General features: G+C 43.9%; 1 protein-coding gene across 1 annotated transcript in view; it reads right to left on the bottom strand.

Annotated features, from left to right (window-relative positions):
- Positions 1-23,218, bottom strand: part of ghrhrl (growth hormone releasing hormone receptor, like) — a 49,916-nt gene that overhangs the window by 20,552 nt on the left and 6,146 nt on the right. The window contains exons 2-4 of the mRNA XM_083766463.1: positions 4,462-4,573; positions 3,551-3,658; positions 1,080-1,171 (exon numbers count right to left, since the gene is read on the bottom strand). Coding sequence (XP_083622589.1) covers positions 1,080-1,171; positions 3,551-3,658; positions 4,462-4,573 — 312 coding nt within the window. The remainder of the gene's footprint in view (positions 1-1,079; positions 1,172-3,550; positions 3,659-4,461; positions 4,574-23,218) is intronic.

Genomic DNA, 23,218 nt, shown 5'->3' on the forward strand with positions numbered 1-23,218 from the left:
TCCCTACCATGCATTTGTAAGAATACTTTCATGTTATACTGCTGTTTTTATTCATAAAAACACACACACACACACACACACACACACACACACACACACACACACACACACACACACACACACACACACACACACACACACACACAAATATATTATACAAGTTGAAATATATCAGAACGGGTAAGGACTAGTTATTATATTTAGTTGATAATGAGTCCACAGTCTGTGATTCTAAGAGCAACACTACCACAGGAGAGGAGTCAAATTGGACTAATGCTATCTAATATTGCCTTGCAGCAAATATTAAGTAATATGATTCATAGCATTACCCTATGCCTATGCTATTGCTAACTTATGTTAAGTCATTAATACTGCTCCTTAGACACAGATTAATAACTAGCCTGCATAACCCATTAATATCGGAAAAGCATCTTTGTCATTTTAGATTTTTACGTTGGCTATTCAAAAATAGCAGACATAGGCCTATAGTACAAGCTCCTCACAGCACGTCACTTCATGAGGCACTGATAGCCTAAGATTCTAAGTTAACGTCTGCTCTCTACGAGAGTCTAAGATCATTACTCATGGTGTTTCAATTTTTGGCTTGCGGACCTATAATCGCTCTTAACATGTACATACGCAGAATCTAACGTGCTTACGTTGCTGCCGCACTTCTCAGCTTGGTCTACGTCCTGCGTTTGAAAGTCTGAAAGAACATTGGCCGCGCCCCTAGCGGCCAATGTTCTGTTGCGTATTTACAATGGTTTGAAATCCAAGATGGATGCCAGATTCCGAGACAGAGTGGATCAAAACACCTTTTTATAAATATTGAAAGTGTGAGAACTACTGATTTAGACCAGACAGTGGCCTTGTGGTTAGAGTGTCCGCCCTGAAACTGGCCCGGCCAGGTCATACCAAAGACTGTAAAAATGGAGCCCAATGCCTCCCTGCTTGGCACTCAGCATCAATGGGTTGGATTGGGGGGTCAAATCAACGAATCAAATGATTCCCGAGCACGGCACGGCTGTGGATCACCAAGACAAGGGTCAAATGGGGAGAACACATTTCACTGATCTCACCTCGGGAATGTCATCGTCCACAATGCAGGCGATGTGGTATGGCGGTAAAGGACCCGACCAACCACTGGGAGTGCAGTTCCGCCTCACTGACCCTGAGGTGAAAGATCACAGGGATCATTAGGTCAGGTCAACCGTGATGTGGAACGCAGGCTTTGAGGTTTGAAATGGTTAAATCATCCACCACATTGTTGTTGCATTATGTGGTGTTCTATGAGATTAGCAAGTACTAGTTTCGTCCAGGACGATGTTTGATGCGTATGCGCCGTCCCAGCATATGACGTAATGACTACTTGTGCCTGATACGGCAGTGGTGTCATTACGTCACCATCGAAAACCAATTACCCTCTGGCATTGGGTCCTTTAATCCACATCTTTATTATAGTCATCATTGAGAGCTAATTATACCAGTTACAGTATACCCTGACGTCATATGCTGGGACGATACTGTAAAGTTGCCCGAGGGCCAAGGCTCCAAAAACAGTCAGCGATGCTTTTTGGTGGATTTTATTTCTCCAGAACTCCAGCTCCAGTGCAGATATTCACAACGGAAAAATCAAACAGCAAAAATAATACTGGCCAAAATACAAAACAAATAACTCAAAAATACTTAACGCACAACATAGGAAAAAGAACCAAACTGCACTAGGCTATGCCCATGACATGCGCCCTAGCAGCTCTCTCACTGGGCTGTCAGCATGATGCCTGCCCGAACATAACTGACTAGCTCTGCCTGCAGTCTCCCCTTTATAGGAGAGGATCCTACCACCAACAGAGAAGCAATTAAATATACACAGCTTATCTACAAGCTCACATATCTCAGCTGAACCTGAATAAGTAACCCCATACCTAGATGTTCTATTTTAGATTAATCATCATATGGGGTTACATTTATTTCCCCAGATAATAGACATACTTTGATAATTGACATTGTGGAACACCCCTACTCCTCACCAGTACTTGCCACCTTCCCCCCCTTCTTAAACTGAATGGCTGAGCCCTGCTCTGGTTCAGCAGCTCAGATTCAGATAGAAGAGTGCCAGCACTGGAGAGGCCATACAAACACTGAGGTTAATAAACTGAATATTTTCCCTGTGTGTATCATTTCATTTGTACATCCTGTAAATGCATACATCAACAGTATTGACATTAATGATAGGACCTGTCTGCCCCACTACCCACAGTCTGTGTGGTGTGTGCGTGCGTGCAATGTCCTTAATCAGTGTGTGTGTGTGTATAGGGCACGGGCTGCCCCGTGACAGATACAGTACATACGCATCAAAAGGGGCACAAAGTAACCACAGTATACCGCTAATCAACTTACAAATTATATACATATACATAGAGGCATTTCCTTTAATCCACCCGACACTGATCAACATATACGTCACCATCGAAAGCCGTCGCTTTTACCATACTTCACAATATTACTTTTTACCTCCAAAAACTAGGTAGGTAGCAAATAGCTAAACCTATTTCAATATTTCAAACGTTCTTTCACAGAGAAGCTGAGATTTGACAGTTTGTAGCGGTCGACAGTACTTGCGCGCTCTGCTTGCGCACTAGTAGGCCATTTATGGCCTACTTGTGTGCAACAAGCAAGTAGGCACTCGACAGAGTGCAGTTCTAGTTATTATTGTGTTTATTGAGACTATGTTTTGCACCCTGTCCGTGTGTGTGTCTGTGTGTCTGTCTGTGACCAGCTAATCTCCGGCACTGTTGTTGGGCCAATCCCAGCAAAACTGTGCACACACACTCCCTCTCTTCTACCCTACTCTGAACACCACACCCGGTCAAGTCATTTGCCCAAATTCAAGGTACCAAAATTTAACTCTGAACTAGGTAAATCTGCCTTTAGCTTCTGTGGCTCTAATACATGGAACGACCTACATTAAATTTGACCACATTGGTACCCTTGCATCGTTTTAAAACCTTGGTGAGCATACAGACACTGTTTTTAGATCATTTTGAAAGTTTTAGCTTTTATTTGAAATTTGTTTTAGCTTTTTATTTGTAAACCTATGTAATTTCACATGTATACCTTGTATTGTATTGTATTCTTTGTTTTTATTTTCCTGATCTTCTGATGTATTGTGATGTGATTGTATTACTCGACACTGAAAATGAGTTTGATTACTCAGTGTAATTTCGAGAATAAATAAAACTTGAACGAATGAAATTCCGGCTTTGTTTGAAATAGTTAAATAAAATCACCTTGGTTCCACCTTGATTCGCTGTTGGTGGTCGCTTCATTAACTTTACCTGAAAGGCCTCACAGCATCAGTGACTTACTGTATACTTTATCATACGATGGATAGTTTACTGTACGACGAACAGACAATCTAACGGCTCAAGATGCTTGTGGTGAGATGCATTGTGAGCTCATTTTTATGTTGTCTTTTTGACCATTCTCACCTACACTATATACATGCCCAAAATAGTAAATCCAGCCGTAAAAGTGGTTAAAAATGCACCTGTAATATTTCCGATGAGAGAGAAGACAGCAGGACAGGGTTTGAGGACGGTCTCCTCCACCGTGGCATTGGGCCAGCATTGCACTGCATCCCAAAAGGTGGGGCAACCTTTCAGGATGAGATAGGGAGGGGGAAAGGTATAGGTTTAAAATGTGTATTGAGAGACCAGTACATCAAGAAGTAAGATTAAAAAGGCCCTAACGATACGTTATGTATATGTACATTATACAGCAGTGATTCTCAATCTCAACACATGTTCAAACATTGGACAAGTCAAGTCAAAGAATATAAGAACGAGGTGTCATCATTGCATAGTATACAGTGCTGTCCTATACAGTATACTAATAATAATAACCCTGACAAGCACTTGGAATTGTAGGAGTTAAGGCATTACATTACGTTTGATTCCCACAGATAAATATTGTGAAAATAGACTATCTATAATATAAGCTCACGAACGACTCGCTCTGCGAGCCGCTGTGAGCTTGTAGATCTGCTATTTTCACAATATTTATCTGTGGGAACTGAGTCAAACGTAATGTAATGCCTTAACTCCTACAATTCCAAGTGCTTGTCAGGGTTATTATTATTAGTATACTGTATAGGACAGCACTGTATACTATATGCAATGATGACACATGACACGCACGCACAATATTGTCAGCCTTCATCGGAGCCAGTGCATACGTTTTTGTAGTAAGTAAAGTAATTCAAATAAGCCCTTTAACTTTAAATAAATTAGATTCTACCCGTGTCCTTTTTATTCATTGCAAGCACAATGACAGGTCCCTCCATGCACATTTATTCTCCACATGGACAATCTGGCTAAATATCGGTCTTCAATTATGATTCACTATAGAGCATTTATTCCCCTCCAGACTCCTGCATTTAATGTGAACGTGAGATACTACCTCCAGCTTCAGCACTGCTGTTGCCCTGCTCTGCAATCCTCTGAAGACAGTGGCGTTCCTCCTTTTCTAGTTGAAATATGAATTCACACTCTGGGTGCAAGCTGGACAAAGTCTGGAGGAAGATGATTAACTTTTGAGTCAAAAACATCAAATGACATGTCACAATCAAAGGCAAGATTATTATTACATAAACACTGGTATCAAAGGGAAATGCCATACAGTATATTGACAATAGCAACGTGTTGTCAGAGGTGTGCACTCTACTGAGTGCAATCTTTCACATTCACATACGTGTATTGGGTTTTTTTCTGAGGAGTGAACATGCCCAAAACAGGGACACCAGGCTGAAAGTGGTGGTTGGCCTCAGACAGAACGCGATGATATTTCAAGACTGTATGTCCTTTTCTATAGTAGGCTGTCTATATCAAATAGAAATAGGAAAACCTGATTTGCGGACATTTACCCTATCTGAGATAGACAGAAGGATCCCGTTTCGGAAAACTGAGGAAGGATCTATTATGATAGATTGGAGGAGATAAGCACTAAAAGAACACCGAACACAGGAATGATCTATTATGATAGATTGGAGGAGATAAGCACTAAAAGAACACCGAACACAGGAATGCTGGACACCTGTGGTCATCATTCTGCAGAAGCATAGGCGATTTTTGGCTCTCCCAGCAGGGGGGGGGGCACAGATTTAAATTATTATTACTTTATAATAATAATAATATTGTAGGCTAATAATAGCAGCTACAATATCTGGGTACACATCTATGAGAACTCAATGGCTAAGTTAAAGAATATAAACAACAAAATATGCAAGACGTACTGTAAGTACTTAATTTTCTAGACACTATATGATGGGGAGGATGGAGGGGATTTGGGGGATGAAGTTGGGGGTGAGGGTGAAGGCGGGAAGGAATGTTTGACAGACGGAAGCCATCACCCATCAGCAACACACAAAAAAAGAAACAATGTATTAAATTGCTTGACTAAGCGACAGCCTTTTTGACATGAAAATGAGGCAGGAAAATAACCACTTGAATGCCAGCATTCATATTCTGGGGGGAATATTAGACAACAATGTACGATCTACAAGGCACAAGCTCACAACGCAGTGCATTGCACATGAGAGCTTGTAGATCGGCTATTTTTGTCAAAGACATTTGGCCTAGACGGGAAAAAAACGGTTCAAGTACAGAGCCGAATCAGATCCAGTTTACTAAAGTGGGGGGGGGGGGGGCGACTGTGGCTCTGGAGGTAGAGCAGGTCGTCCAATGATCCATGGGTCGGCGGTTCGAATCCTCCTCCTCCTGTCCACATGTCCAAGTGTCCTTGGGCAAGACACTGAACCCTACATTGCCTCCAATGAGTTGGTCGGTGTGAGCTTGCTTGCTTGGTGTGTGAATGTGGGAAGTGAGGACGACTGATGTATGAATGAATGAACCATTGTAAGCGCTTTGAGTAGGCACGTAGTGCATAGAAAAGCGCCATAGAAATGCAATTCATTATGGGGCTTAAGTGTTAAAAAGTGCAGACACAGACTTAACCATGCAATCATTTTCTTGACAAACACATGCTATGCATGTGTTTGTCCTTGATTACAGTATGTACGTGTGATAAACACATACGCTGCGCATGTGTTTGTCCTTGATTATATATAATACGTGTACGTCCCATTTCAATCTTCCTTTAAAAAGAATCCAAGGCCAGGAACACAGAAGACAATTCATAATTCAGGAGGATGATCAACTAAATTGGAGTATGGCTTCACTAAAGGCTATAGTGAATCCCCAGGGGTGAGGGGGCTGGCAGTGGGAATTTAACAGCCAATGACACACCTTTCCATTAAAAAAAGAAAAACATATATTTGTTCTCCTTAAATTAGTCATCCGCCTCACATAATGACAAATTCGTGTTAGCAGTTTCAGATGAGAGTAGACAAAGATCATAGCGACAACACTGTAAAACAAACCTCACATCCTTTGTCACTTCTAACTGTGTGATATGAGTAAATTCTCACGTTTTCATTGAAGAGTCAGTTCTATCCTCATCTTAAACATGCAGTCTCAAGAACGTTACACAAGAACGTGTGCTTTACAGTCATTAATGACGACAGTGATGCAATTGGGAACCAGTGCATTTACTCAAGTACTGTACTTAAGTACAATTTTCGAGGTATACTAGGTATACTAATAGGTTTACTTCAGTATTTCCAATTCATAGTACTTTTACTTCTACTCCACTACATCTCAGGCATATTGTACTTTTCCTCCACTACATTTATTTGAAAACTTTAGTTACTAGTTAGTTACTTTGAAGATTTTGATTATTATTACGAAACACACATTAACCACTTCAGCTCTATATACATTTGTACTTGCAACAGAGTAGTTCTATATTGCAGTATTGATACTTTTACATAAGAAACAAATGTGAGGACTTTTTCCACCACTGTCAGGAACGGGGGCGCTGTAAGAATCACTGAAGTGCCAATAATAACAGTTCATATATGTGATTATACAATGGTTACGAAACAAAATAAAACATGACATCAAAAATGTGTTTGCGACCGAAGGTCGCAGTTAACTATAGAATCTCTCAAAATCCCCATACATGGGGAAAGCCCCCATATATTGTGCCCAGGTCTCGTGATATCACTATGACATCATCGGGGATGACAGTAAATCAGGGATCATATCATAGTAAATGCGACCTGCTGTCGCATATGGAGATCCCTGATGTCATCAATATTAGTATATGGATATATGTCAGAACCTGTTCTGTTATATGTTGATCCTTTCCCATTCATCCTTCCTCTTCGATGTCTCCCTTTTGACTGATACCTGTCCATTGTGGTGTCTCGCTACAAAACCACCAGGCAAACAGATACGTTTCCATGGTGACCAGCCAAACACCGCCGCCTCAGACACGGAAGCAGACCAGACACGCCCTCGGCCACGTCATAGACGGTGTCTATGTGCCTAGACTGTTACTACTCCAGCTATACTGTATATAGCAGCTATATAGGGCGTGCCAGGTGGGCCCTATATAGAGCACACTTGAACTTGATGCTGACACTTGGCTGGTCCACCTTGACGCTGACGGGCAGCGTATACCTGTGTTTGGCTCTGGATGGTAAGTGTCCTCCATCCAGTAACTCCCTCTCCCTCTTTAGTTAGTTGCACATTTGAAATGTTTATACTCGATACTCCTACCTGTATCTCCACTCTGTTAGGCAAGTAGAAGTGGGGCTGAAAGCACACACTGGAGCGTGTGCCCCCCATAACCGATGACGAGAGGAAACCTTGCATGTTACCTGGAAACTCACCTGGCTCAGGTCAAGACGAGGAGGGGAAGGAAACCTCGTATCTCCAGACAGTTGGCTGCATCTTAACTGTATCTCTACCGCCAGCTGTTAGCATAAACCCCAGTTCCAGGGGCCGGAGTTTGCCTGCCCCCCCCCCCGCCCCCCACACACTCTCGCTACACACACTCTAGTATCATTGGAACACGCACACACTCTTTACCTCTCGTCAGAAGCGTTTACATGGCGGCAGCGTCGTGGTACAAAGGCACAAATTAAATCTGAAATGTGGATGGCAGAAAATCCACCAAGGACAGCGATCCAAGAATCCGAGTTATGGCGGTTTGAAAATCCTCGCCCCATATCTGTGAAAGAAGACAGACGCGTTGCTTTGGTTTAAAATAGACGTTATTGGTTAAATCCCTTGCCACTGAAAGTAGTGAGATTGGTACAAACAAACATTTGTTAATTAAGTAGAAATACTTTACTCTAAGTGTAAGTGCTAGTTTGTCAGCTTTCACCCTTGTCCATAACAAACCCACTGATGCACCCATTCTATGGGTTTAGGTGTACGCAGTACAGGAAGAACTTCATTGTCCACTTGTTACTTTCTTTTGCTTTGCGTTTAATTCACATAAAGTGTATAGACAGCATAGTACAAAATACAAATGTCTTCCGTGTTTACTGGTAAAAACCTTGTATCCACTAGGTGCATGCCTTCTCCCCCCACACCTGTCCATAATTAAACCCTTGGCCTGGGAGGCGTGCCCGTCTATGCCCAAAACAATAAATCAATTAGCCAATCATTTTCAGAATATTCTAGGCTAATAATAATAATAATAATAAACAAAAAACACAGTGAAATGGCTTCTACACACTGGCCCCTAATTGTGCATTATATAAACAATTACTGCTACAGAAGCCATTTACAAAACTAAACATGGTATGTGGTATGTGTCATGTAATTAATCTTGACTGATTCTTCTGATGACACTGTAAAAGAAAGAAAGAATAGAGAAAGTAGTTAAGTCTTCAGTCTGTTGCCTCCAGTAACAAACAGAGTTTGTTAACAGGCCTTTCCAGTTGGCTCGTCTTCGTCTGAAGGCGTGCAGTGCGCACTAGCCCTTTGGCATCTGGTTTTGCCTCCAAAACCCTGCCCATTATCCATGAGCCTCTGGGAGCAGTAGCATCTGCAATGAGGACAATGTCTCCAGGAATGAGGGATCTTCTTTCCTTTAACCATTTTTGTCTCTCCTGCATTAAAGGCAGATATTCAGAAAGCCACCGCTTCCAGAAGAGGTCAGCAATATACTGGACCTGTTTCCATCTCTTCCTGGTATACAGATCTCCTCTGTCAAACAGTCCAGGGGGCAAAGCTGGCTTTCCCTTTAACAGAAGGATGTGGTTTGGTGTTAGAGCTTCCAGATCATTTGGCTCATCTGAAACTGTTGTGATGGGTCGACTGTTCAAGATTGCCTCTACCTCGCAGAGGACAGTTTGTAGACCTTCATCATCAAGTGTCTGTTGTTGTAGAACAGACTTGAGCACATTTCTCACCATGCGGATAAGGCGTTCCCACACACCTCCCTGATGGGAAGCTGCTGGAGTATTGAAATGCCATGTCACTCCATCTCGCAGTAGAGCAGCTTGGATTTTGTCATTGTTTAAGGCAGCTAGGGACTCTTTTAGTTCTCTATTGGCTCCAACAAAATTTGTACCATTGTCCGATCTTATGGTTAACACTTGACCTCTTCTGCAGATGAACCTTCTTATGGCATTAATACATGAACTTGTATCCAGACTATATGCCACTTCCAGATGCACAGCTCTGCTAGTGAAGCAGGTAAATATCGCTCCATATCTTTTGATCAGACTTCTTCCTCTTTTAATGTCAATGGGACCAAAATAGTCTACCCCCACATTGGTAAAGGGTGCTTTGTCAGGCAAAACTCTCTCCTTTGGCAAATCTGCCATTTTTTGCTCACCGAGCTTTCCTCTTTGACGTTTGCATATGACACATTCTAAAATGATTTTCCTTGTTGCGGAATTAGCATTGGTGATCCAATACCTTTTACGAAGATGGCAGAGCATGTGATTTCGTCCTCCATGTCCCAGCTGTTGATGAATGTGGCGAAGAATGAGTGATGAGACATGAAGATCTTTAGACAAGATAACAGGGTGTTTAGTCTCCTCTGGCATGGATGATCGACACAAGCGGCCACCAACTCTCAGGATTCCCTCCTCCAATACTGGATCCAGCCTGTACAGTTGACTGTCCTTCTTGACACTTGCAGCACCAGCCGACAATATGGCAATGTCCTCCTTGAACCTTTGACCTTGTACAAAACAAATAATTGACTTTTCCGCTTCAGCATGGTCTTCAGGATGCAAACGGTGCCCTTTGATTGTAGCTTTGAAGTTGTTGATCCTTTTTGTTATTTCAGTTTTTTGTCTTTCAAGATCCATTTCACTGCCACAGACTGCAGCATGGATTTCTTTTCTTGTCTGTCGCAGCAACATGAGACACTGCTTAATTTTCAAAAACCAAGCTACAGCAGTCTTTAATTTTGACCAAGTTGAAAAATAGTTCATCAGACAGCTTGTAGGATTATCTGTGCTTGTAGCAATTAAATTGACTGTCAGGTCCCTTTTCACCTCTGGGTCTTCAGCGGCAACTCCATGCAGTTCCAGGTCAGACTTAGGCCATTCTTCCTCTGGCCTAGAAAGAAAGCCAGGTCCATTGATCCACCTCTTGTTTGCCACGAAGTCAGTGGCCTTCAGCCCACGTGAAACATCATCGGCTGGATTATCCTTTGTGCCAATGTACCTCCACTGGTCAACACTGGTAGCCTCTCTTATGACTGCTGTTCTATTTGCCACAAAGGTGTGGAACCTCTTAGTTTCGTTGCTGATGTACTTAAGCACTGTTGTACTGTCTGTCCAAAAAACTGATTTATCCAACTCCAGTTGCAACTCCTTTCGCAACATCCCATCAACTCTTACTGCTAGAACAGCAGCTGTGAGCTCCATTCTAACAATTGTGGTTTGTTTCAACGGTGCGACTCTGGCTTTACCCAAGAGGAATGCAACATGCACCCCTTTGTCATAATTCTCCATCCTCAAATAAGACACAGTACCGTAGCCATCTTGACTGGCATCGGAAAAGTGATGCAACTGTGCCCCAGTGGGCTTGCCAAAGTCTTTGGGCTTGAAACAGCGGTCCACCTTTAACTCTGCCACCTGTTCAAGTCCGTTTAGCCAGTCTGACCACTGCTGAGAGAAGAACTGGGGGATGTCGTCATCCCACGCACACTGTCTTTTGCAAAGCTCCTGGAGAATCATCTTTGCTGACAAAGTGTAGGGTGAAAGAAATCCTAAAGGATCATAAAGTGAACTGACCATTGACAAAATGCCTCTTCTTGTCTGTGGCCGTTCCTTCATGATGGTCTTAAATTTGAACTTGTCAGTCTCGACACACCACTGCAAGCCGAGTGCCCTCTCCAATGGGAGACTGTCTGAATCCAAATCCAGTGCTTTGATTTCCTTTGCTCTACTCTCTTGTGGGATTGATGATAAAACTGAGCGGCTGTTGCTTATCCATTTAGAGAGAATAAAGCCTCCTTTGTCGCACAGAGCAGTTAGATCCTTAACCAGCTGTGTTGCCTCCTCCTCTGAAGACATTGACTTAAGACAGTCATCAACATAGAAATGGTTTTTGACAGTATTGACTACTTCTGCAGAGAATAGAGCTTGATTGTCATCTGCAGTCCTCCTCAGAGCATAATTTGCACAGCTTGGGGATGACACTGCTCCAAACAGATGTACCTTCATCCGATATTCCACCAGAGGGCGCGTGATGTCACCCTGAGGCCACCACAGAAAGCGCAGAAAGTCAATGTCCTTTTTTGTGACTTGGACCTGGTGAAACATGGCCTGTATGTCAGCCATCACTGCAATGGGTTCCTGCCGAAATCTAATAAGGACACCAATGAGGGGGTTTGTGAAATCTGGACCTTGTAGAAGTTGGCAGTTGAGTGACGTCCCCTTGTATACAGCTCCGCAGTCAAACACAACTCTTAATTTTCCTTTCCTAGGGTGATAAACTCCATGATGTGGAATATACCACACTTTACCATCGTTTCTTTTTAATTGATCTTCTGGCACAATTTCTGCATAGCCTTGATCAATTACATCACTCAGAAAGGATGTGTATTCCTCATGAAATGTCTCATTTTTTCCAAATTTTCTTTTCAGGCTCACAATACGCTGCTCTGCTATGCAGCGGTTGTTGGGCAAGATAGGGGTTTCATTCTTGAAAGGTAAGTCAAAAGAATAATGACCATTTTTCAACACAGAGGAGTTATGCACAATGTTCATGAATTTAACATCCTCTCTTGACATTTCAGCTTGTTCTTCAGAGGTCTTCTCACTGAAGTCATGATTATACTGTTGAATGATCAATTCCTCTAGGTGTACAATAGAGATTCGATTTGTGGAAATAGTAGAGCAGCCTCTCTTGCTCATACTGTCATTCAAATTGCCCCCTCGAAGTGGGCCATTCAGAACCCATCCTACTTTGGTCCTCACTGCATAGGGACCATCTGCCTGGCTGTTAATGACTTCCCATGGTTCTATGACTTTAGGAGCATTAGTCCCAATGAGTAGATCGATGTCAGAGTCAATTTGGTGTATTTTGATGCCACTCAAATATGGCCATTGATCAACATCCTCCTGTCTGGGAATGTTGCTCTCACTCACCGGCATGCTGCTATGGGTGAAAACCTCAGGTAAATCAACAAAATCATCATTGTCCAGTGCAGACACTTCCAATCCATACACTGCATATGTAGAAATAGTCTTTGACTGCCCCATGGTTCGCAGCATAATGCTGGTCCTTTGTTTTCTGACATTCAATTTTTGTGCAAGGCTTTCTGTGCAGAATGTTCCTGAGCTGCCAGGATCCAAGAAGGCATAGGTTTGTATGATTGTGTCATTTTTTTTGGATTTTATCTGGACTGGCACAATTGAAAATGTGCAATCATCCTCACCACCAGCCCCAATATGACCACATAATGTTGGTGCAGTAGTTGCATCGCTAACTGCTGGTTCAGCCTCCGTAGATGGCTCAATTTGTTCAGGGAATTTTCTTTTGTCCTCTCTTACAATGTGGAGAATTTCTGGGTGTTGTTGGCTGCATACATTGCAAGTCAGTCTATTGACACATGTTTTGTTAATATGGCCTTCCTTTTTTAGGCAGCCGAAACATATCCCCTTCTCCTTAATGAAGTCGATCTTTTCCTTGTGTAATTTTCTTTTGAACTGGTAGCACTTTTCCAATGAGTGATTGCTCATTTTGCAATATAAACAGCCTTGGGGTGGGGGAGTGTGTACCTTTTCCTCCACCACGGCAACATTAGTGGCAAAACTGCTTCCTCTGTGGCTCTTCAAACCCTGACTGGGGGGGCATGCACTTCTACTTGAGGAAGCGAGTGGGGTGTCCTGTATGTTGCCAAACAATGGATCTGTGGCTATTCTGACCTGCTTTTCAATGAACTGGACCAGATCATTAAACATGGCCCTATGACCTTTTCTCTCTTGCAGGTCACAGGCAGTGCTTCTCCATTTTTCCCGCAACTTATATGGCAATTTTAGAACAATGCTCCTCATGTTGCATGGTATGTCCAATTCTCTCATATGCATGATTTGTTCTGTTGCATTGCAACATCCACGCAAAAAGAGAGAAAAAGCTTGTAGTGCCTTGACATCGTCACTTTTAATGGGTGCCCAACTGAAAGCCATTTCCATATATGCAGAAGTGATTTTTTGTTCATTTCCAAAATTCTCTTTCAAAAGATCTTTTGCTCTTAGATATCCCTGTTGAGGAGGGAGATGCTGACAGCTATGCACTATCTCCTTTGGCTGACCCCTGGTGTATTGTTCGAGGAAGTGCAAGCAGTCACCAAAATTGTTAGTTTTCATTTCAACACCATTTTCAAAAGCTCGCATAAAGGCATAATATTGCAGAGGATCACCATCAAACACAGGAATAATTCTAACTGGAAGAGCAGATGAAAGATTCTGTTGAACTAATAAAGAGGTTATTTCATTCTGTTTTTGCATTATATTGACCATGTCATTCTGACTGTGGTCATACAGCACTGTGGCTTGAGAACCTGGCACCAGGGTAGAAACCCTGGGCAACCTTTCAGTGTCATTGGTTGGAATTGATTCTTGAGCCTGGGAATAAACAGTTTGTGAATTTGTAATTTGCATGTTGGGTCTTTCTTTGGGCCGGACAACCTGTGGGGTAGCTACAGAGTCAGTTATTAGAGTCATGTTGTAATTCACCTTTGCAGGATTATAAACTGTTGCATTAGGATTGAGCTGTTTCGTGATTTGAACATTATTGTCATAATAAGAGTGCCTTCCATTGGATGCTCTTGAGCCACTCCTTGATCCATTTGTTGCATTAGAATTGAGCTGTTTTGTGATTTGAACATTATTGTCATAATAAGAGTGCATTCCATTGGATGCTCTTGAGCCACTCCTTGATCCATTTTCCTCTAAAACATTGATTTTTGCATTAAATGCTGCCAACTCTGTATCGAGTGTTAATTGTTCCCTTTGTCTCCTCAAGTTGTCACTTTTTCTCCTCAGATCCTCCTCCTGTCTCCTTAACATGTCCTCCTCTGCCTGCAGATTATGTTGTTTCTTTAAGGCAGCAGCATGCTCCAGAAGGGCTGCCTTTTCAGCTTGAGCTTTGAGAAGTGCAGATGATGCTGTTGAAGAAGTGCGTGAGGTTTGGGACTTGGAGCGGGACTTAGCCCTGCTTGGGACATTGGAAACACTGTCGTCTGGTCTTATGTCATCATCAATTTCTGTCCCAATTTCACAGGCACTAGCAGCAATGGTTTGTGATTGACCAGCCTCATGAAGCCACCTTTTCACATCCTCCTCAAATTCACAGTACTTTCTCTTTTTTCGTTCAAACCATTCCTTTTGCTCATTAACCTCCTCCTCGGTCAGAGGCAACGTCAAAAATGCATCATATGTATTACTCATTTCATCAAAACATGTTTTCAATGTGTTCAGCTCAGATTGCATTTTTGTGACATTCTCATTGGATTGCATAAGCACTTTGACTCTTTCAATGTACTGGCCAGTGTGGTTGCTTTTTGTTTTTAATGTTTTCAGACAGTTTTCCTTTTGTAAAGCCATGCCTTTTTCTGTTAACTTTGGGGTCCTTTTTGCCAGTAGTTGCGCACCATTGCTGCTCACAGGCTCCATGACATCGGACATATTGCAAATTCCCCTTTTGTCACACAATAAAGTGCGGTGCAAATGTAAACTTCAAAGGAAGCGCAGCCGCGCTGTTGACAGTTCACAGGGTCCGGTCCAGGTGCAAAGATCGCAAAGCAAATGCCCAAATAAATAAAGGCAGTGCAAAACAGGCGTTTGTGTCACTAATAAAAGTCCGGCAGTGACAAAACATCAATAATAATAACGGACGGCAATGCAGAAAACTTGTCACCAATAAAAGTCCGACGGTGACAAAACATCAATAATAAAACAATGCACAGCAGTGCAGCAATTGTCAGCAACGTGTCACCAATAAAAGGTAGCAGTGAGTGACACACGAAAAATAAAATAACTCCAGTAGTTATTTGCTGTTTTCCTGTACAGCCTTTTCGGTGTTTTGTTACATACCATGGGCTTGATATTGATGAGGCTTAGTTTGTGCTGCGTGCTGCGCGTCCACTTGTTAACATTTTGAGTTTGTCTTTTGTCGTTGCACTCCTTCCAGACTCCAATCCTCGATCCGTAGGGCCTCTTCAAATTAAATTTCTTTGTGAATCATCACGATGCCCAGTTCCTGGTTAGAGTCCTCTTCGAATGGATGGGTTTTTACTGTTGTAAGTGCTAGTTTGTCAGCTTTCACCCTTGTCCATAACAAACCCACTGATGCACCCATTCTATGGGTTTAGGTGTACGCAGTACAGGAAGAACTTCATTGTCCACTTGTTACTTTCTTTTGCTTTGCGTTTAATTCACATAAAGTGTATAGACAGCATAGTACAAAATACAAATGTCTTCCGTGTTTACTGGTAAAAACCTTGTATCCACTAGGTGCATGCCTTCTCCCCCCACACCTGTCCATAATTAAACCCTTGGCCTGGGAGGCGTGCCCGTCTATGCCCAAAACAATAAATCAATTAGCCAATCATTTTCAGAATATTCTAGGCTAATAATAATAATAATAATAAACAAAAAACACAGTGAAATGGCTTCTACACTAAGTACCTACCTGCTGGCCGTGTCCCTATCCTATGCTACATACTCACCCGGTTCTACTTTAACTACTTACCTTACCGTACCTTGTACTCCAAATACTCTGCCGCTTCATGTGGATAGAAAAACCTACTCTAAGTACTCACCTACATCCTGTGAAGAGAAACCCCCCTCCCCCCAGTGCCCACCTAACTGTATTAGGGATCTTCCATGCCAACTCCTAGAAAAGAAGAAGAAGAAAGTTAATCAGTGAGATAGTTGGTAGACAGCCCAGACCGGAGCCTGTGTCCCCAACTAACACTGTACTTTACCTGTGAACTCACCTTAATGCTCTCCTCTCATCCTCTGCAGTGGGAATCCAACCTGAAGATAACGTTTCACATGTTTGAGAGTTGATGCATTATTGTTTCTGAGCAAAAAGTGGCATTTTATTCTTTATTCGTCAATATAACAAAGGGCGCCACCGTGTGTCAAACCTTAGTTCTGCTGTCTCTGTCTCCTGATTTGTATCAGACCTCCCACAACATTTAAACTCTAGACGGGCCTGCCCCAAAGTTATTAGTGCAGCCGCGCCCGGCAGCCGGCGAAAACTTGAGTTCTCAACAGGCCCTCATCAAACCCTGTACACTCAAGACACTGCCACCGCAACCGCAGCCACCCTTAGATCTCCATATACAGTATGGAGCTCAGTCATCTTACGGGTAATATTGTGGGGAAAGTTATCTCCTTTTCCCTCATCTGTCTGAGTGACATATTTCTAGGGCTCCATCTTGCGCCACCCTTATACCTTATCCCTAAACATATTTGCCATTTTTTACTATTTTGATTTTTTTTTTACCTGTGTTTGGCTCTGGATGGTAAGTGTCCTCCATCCAGTAACTCCCTCTCCCTCTTTAGTTAGTTGCACATTTGAAATGTTTATACTCGATACTCCTACCTGTATCTCCACTCTGTTAGGCAAGTAGAAGTGGGGCTGAAAGCACACACTGGAGCGTGTGCCCCCCATAACCGATGACGAGAGGAAACCTTGCATGTTACCTGGAAACTCACCTGGCTCAGGTCAAGACGAGGAGGGGAAGGAAACCTCGTATCTCCAGACAGTTGGCTGCATCTTAACTCTATCTCTACCGCCAGCTGTTAGCATAAACCCCAGTTCCAGGGGCCGGAGTTTGCCTGCCCCCCCCCCCCCCCGCCCCCCACACACTCTCGCTACACACACTCTAGTATCATTGGAACACGCACACACTCTTTACCTCTCGTCAGAAGCGTTTACATGGCGGCAGCGTCGTGGTACAAAGGCACAAATTAAATCCGAAATGTGTGTAATCAGTGGGACTGAACCAATACGTTTCATAGCACCACCCCCTCAGCTCAGCATATAACGTAGCTAGTCAGGCATAGGGGGAGGCTGCGTATTACCCAGGTTGCCCACTTCCGGCGTCTGTTTAAGCTGTCTGGCGCCGCTTCATGTTTGTGTCCGCGTCGCCGTGTCGAGGTAAGCTTTAATGAATATAGTGCTGTCTAGTTTCTAGGTTGACTTATGTAGACAACCTCCCAAGTACTTACGTTTATATCTTCTATTGTTAGACGTTGGTGGAGCTCTGACTTAGAGCGGACAGCCCTGTCATTGTAGGCGTGTTGGTATACACCGACTGCTAGAAACAAAGGTAGGCTTGCCACGTACGGCGACAGCACAAACAATCCGTGAATCTAAGAAATGGTGTTCCAGTTATTTATGTCAATGCTTCTCTCGTTAGTAGACGCTGTGAACGAGAGCCCTGCTATTGTGTGTGTGTGTGCGTGGTACACACACGAGCTGGAACGAGAGACTGCAAGTGTGTGTGACATGAGTCTAGACTAGAGGTAGGCTTAACGTCTGTATTGCGACAGCATTACGTCTTTTTGTAATGTATACAATGTGAGTTCTCATGATGCATTTATATTACACAGATGGCGTTCTGAACGAGCAAACGCGCACTGTACAAACAACCTGGGATGCCCTGACACCTGTAACAGGGTATGTGCTAACCACACTAGTACTATGAAGGCTGTAAAGATGCCAATTCAAGTTGTGAAAACCCTGGCATAGCAGCCATCTCACGAATGTGAGTTTCCTGGAAGACAGAGGAATCCGATGGTGGGTGGTGTGGGGTTGGGGGAACTTCCATCCCAGTGGTGAACCGGTCCAGGTACTGTCTGGATAAAGCGTCAGCATTTCCATTACTGCGACCTGGCCGATATTCTAAGGTGTAGTCAAAAGAGGCCAATTGAGAAGCCCATCGCTGTTCCAGTGCACCAAGCTTAGCAGTTTGGAGGTGCCGGAGAGGGTTGTTATCTGTGTAGACAGTTACTTTGTTGCCTAGGAGGTATTCCCTAAACTTTTCAGTCACAGCCCATTTAAGAGCCAGGAACTCGAGCTTCATGGAGCTATAATTATCCATGTTTCGCTCTGTTGGCTTAAGTCCTCTGCTCGCAAAGGCTATCGGCCGGCGCTTCCCATCATGGTCTTGTGAGAGTACTGCGCCCAATCCACCATGGCTGGCGTCGGTCTCAAGAATGAAAGGCTTTTGGAAGTCTGCATAGGCCAGGACTGGGGCTGTAGTCAGGCCTTCCCTCAGCGCAAGGAATGCATGTTCGCAGCGCTCGTCCCAGAAGTCCGATAGGGGGGTTTTAGGGGTCTTACCCTTCTTGATGGGCCCACTCAACCGTGCCACCAGGTGATGGAGGGGAGCTGCTAGCTTGGCAAACCCCTCCACAAACCTTCTATAGTAAGAGGCGAAACCAAGGAAGGAGCGTAACTCTGCCAAGTGCGAAGGCCGCTTCCACTCCCGCACCGCAGCCAACTTCTCTGGGTCGGTAGCAACCCCCTGTTCGGAGACCACATGGCCCAGGTACTTTACTTCCTTTTGGAAAAAGTGGCATTTGGACAGTTTTACCTTCAACCCCTGTTGGTCAAGTCGCGAGAACACTTCTTCTAAGCGTTCCAAGTGTTGGTGAACTGTAGATGAGAAAACAATTATGTCATCAAGATATAACAGGACCGACTGGAACCGTCGGTCCCCAAACATGCGCTCCATTAAGCGCTGGAAGGTCCCGGGCGCATTGCATAAACCAAAGGGCATTCGGTTAAATTCGAATAGACCAAAAGGAGTGCAAAAAGCAGTTTTGGCCCGATCAGCTTCAGCCATTGGCACCTGGTTATATCCACTTGCCAAGTCTAGTGTGGAAAACCACTTTGCTCCTGTTAAGGCGTCCAAGGACTCATCAATTCGTGGAAGTGGATAGGCGTCCTTCCGTGTCTTCGCGTTCAGTTGCCGGTAATCAACGCACATACGTAGCCCTCCTCCCTTCTTCATCACCAGCACAATGGGGGAAGAATAGGGGCTGCAACTCTCTCTGATTACTTGGCTATCCAGCAATTGCTTAATGTGTGCCCTGACTGCCTCATACTGTGAAGGGGGAATACGCCGGTAGGGTTGTCTTACGGGTGCATCATCTAACAGTGGGATCTCATGGGTAATAAGGTTAGTACAGCCTAAGTCACCCTCACTTTTAGAAAATACATGCTGGTATTTGGTTAGTAACCGCCTAGCCTCAGCCGTGTCACTGGGATCGAGGCCAGGAAAGTTAAACTGTTGTACATTGCTCGCAACATTATCGTCAATGTGTACTGACTGCACTGAAATGAAAGCTGTACATTCTCTTGTGGACTCATCTAAAGAGAGTTCAACATGTGGTGCATCACCAGTTACAACGTCCCTTTCCTCAACCACTTGTACCGTTCCTATCACTCTACGTGGCACTAGCCATACATCAGACTTTCCAACATTAGTGATAGGGGCATGAAGGGTACCTCTCTCAGCATGGACTAATGCAGGGGAGACGAGCAAACCCTCCGGGAGGCCAACGTCCAATGGACCAAGGGGTTCCAGCAAAAACTCCATAGGTGGGACCTGGGGACACGTAACAGGGACCATGGACAGGGTTCCAGCAGCAATACATATGGGGCTTTTACCCTGAACCCTAACTTTAAATGTAGAGGAGGAACTTACTATGGCTTCCACCCTCTCACAGTGACGAAAGGCCAGTTTCCATGCCACAGCAGCAGCCTGCAAGGGGGGACTCTGAAATAGGTTGGTGCCATGCTGTGCAAATAGCTCGCGGTAACAGTCAATGATAATGTTCATGCCAAGAATACCAGGTGTAGCCCTCTTGCGATTAGTGAGGGCCCCCTCTGGTGGATCTTTTACAATCAGTATACCCATACTAGGCAAACATGTGTCTAGCACTTTTACATCAAGCTCAACATAGCCTAGATAAGGTATGTCCAAACCATTTGCTGCTTTGAGACCCAGCCACCTACAATCACGCAGGTCCCGTTTAGACAGGTGCGAGAAATGTTCATGAAAGCAGCTCTCAGTAATGGTGGTGACCATGGAGCCCGTGTCTAATAAGCAGGGGACGTCCACACCACCCATGGGCACCACCACCACGGAGCAGGGTCCAATCAACTTGCGAATAGTTTCTTGGGGTACAGTATTGGAGTCGGGAAACCCCCCTCCCAGTGTGTGACTCTGCACACTGTAGGGTGCTAGTTTTCCGACGGCCTATTCGGGGCAGGGGCAGTGCTATTCTGTATGGGTGAGTTCTCCTGCGTGCAGTAACGAGCTATGTGACCTGGCTGCGTACATTTAAGACAGATGGGTCGGCCGTCAGGGGCTCGTTGGTACCTGTTACCCCTGGAGAAAGATCTGTCTCTACTCGCTCCCCCATTAGAATCCAATTTCTGTGTAATTAAATCCAATTGGGCTTGTTGTTTGATAAACATGCTCTTTAATTCTGCCAGTTCGGATTTACCTATTCCAACTGATTCACTAGTGGCAGTGGCCTGAGCTTCACATGTTTGAGGGAGGGGGCGTACATACTTTTCTCTGGTGGGTTGGCCCTCCTCAACCCATCGGATTGCTTCCTTACGGACGTCGAGTAGAGACAGCTCCCCACTTTGCCTCACCATCCTCTTTAGCTCTCTACGCAGCATATGGTCTCGCACGTTTTCGCAGAACTGGTCTCTTAGCGAAGTCTGTGAATTGGACATAGCTTCAGGTTCACACAATTTCACTCGTTCCATTAACATCATAAGTGCATGAGAGAAATCTTGCAGTGATTCTCCCTCTTTCTGCTTTCGGTCAAAGAACTTCTGTTGTAATGACACGTATGATTTTGAACACCCATAGAATTCCTGTAATATTGCAATGATCTGCTCAGAATTCTCCCTTACCCTTTGATCTCTAAATTTAATTTCAGTACGAGCAGCACCTTCCAAATGATCGTACACGAACAATGCTTTGTCAATGGTAGACATGTGTCTTGCCCTTAAACAACCCTCCACCTCCTCCACCCACTCATCCACAGTTAAAGCCCCAGCAAGCGAAGATCCTGAAAACTTGGGGCATTTCCTCTCCCTAGGAAAAAGCCACCTGGGCTATTTCAGTATTAGATATATCTATCACTGAAATAGCCCAGGTGGCTTTAAACGAGTCCCGCATTGTCATCTTGACCAACGGCTGTAATAGGCTACCCTTAAAGACAGACATATACTTGGTTAATGGTTATGCTGTAGACTGGCACTTGATTACTGACCTTTTTGCTGTGTTTATGGCTTTTAGCCTTTTGATATTATTTTGCAGTGATCTTTGCTGTGTTTAAAGTGTTTAATGCCAATTACCTTTGGCTCAGAGTGGCTTCGATTTGCTGTGCTAACTGTGTGTGGAAGTAATCAAATAGTACATCTCAGTACAGCTATTTACCCAAGTTATGATCTGACTAATTAAGCCTGTTGCAATCTATATTGGTGACATTTGTAAATGGTTTTATCAAATGCCAATACTGTGTATCTTCTCTGAATAAAGTTATATTCCATGAAGCAACCGACAGTTATTGTTCACTCAAACTGAACACTTACCTTGTGTATTCCGGGTCTCCCACCCTGTAATTGGGAGTGGCGTAGTAATACTGTGACATTAGGAGTACGTAGCGACTCCACTTGGTTACATGTGGATGGCAGAAAATCCACCAAGGACAGCGATCCAAGAATCCGAGTTATGGCGGTTTGAAAATCCTCGCCCCATATCTGTGAAAGAAGACAGACGCGTTGCTTTGGTTTAAAATAGACGTTATTGGTTAAATCCCTTGCCACTGAAAGCAGTGAGATTGGTACAAACAAACATTTGTTAATTAAGTAGAAATACTTTACTCTAAGTACCTACCTGCTGGCCGTGTCCCTATCCTATGCTACATATTCACCCGGTTCTACTTTAACTACTTACCTTACCGTACCTTGTACTCCAAATACTCTGCCGCTTCATGTGGATAGAAAAACCTACTCTAAGTACTCACCTACATCCTGTGAAGAGAAACCCCCCTCCCCCCAGTGCCCACCTAACTGTATTAGGGATCTTCCATGCCAACTCCTAGAAAAGAAGAAGAAGAAAGTTAATCAGTGAGATAGTTGGTAGACAGCCCAGACCGGAGCCTGTGTCCCCAACTAACACTGTACTTTACCTGTGAACTCACCTTAATGCTCTCCTCTCATCCTCTGCAGTGGGAATCCAACCTGAAGATAACGTTTCACATGTTTGAGAGTTGATGCATTATTGTTTCTGAGCAAAAAGTGGCATTTTATTCTTTATTCGTCAATATAACAAAGGGCGCCACCGTGTGTCAAACCTTAGTTCTGCTGTCTCTGTCTCCTGATTTGTATCAGACCTCCCACAACATTTAAACTCTAGACGGGCCTGCCCCAAAGTTATTAGTGCAGCCGCGCCCGGCAGCCGGCGAAAACTTGAGTTCTCAACAGGCCCGAAAATTAATGCCCAGCCCTACCTGGGCCCTCATCAAACCCTGTACACTCAAGACACTGCCACCGCAACCGCAGCCACCCTTAGATCTCCATATACAGTATGGAGCTCAGTCATCTTACGGGTAATATTGTGGGGAAAGTTATCTCCTTTTCCCTCATCTGTCTGAGTGACATATTTCTAGGGCTCCATCTTGCGCCACCCTTATACCTTATCCCTAAACATATTTGCCATTTTTTACTATTTTGATTTTTTTTTTTAAATAGTTCAACTAGCCGATCTACATCGAGGCATTGTGAGC

Source organism: Protomyctophum parallelum, assembly GCF_964188405.1.
Source record: "Protomyctophum parallelum genome assembly, chromosome: 6".
Lineage (NCBI taxonomy): Eukaryota > Metazoa > Chordata > Actinopteri > Myctophiformes > Myctophidae > Protomyctophum > Protomyctophum parallelum.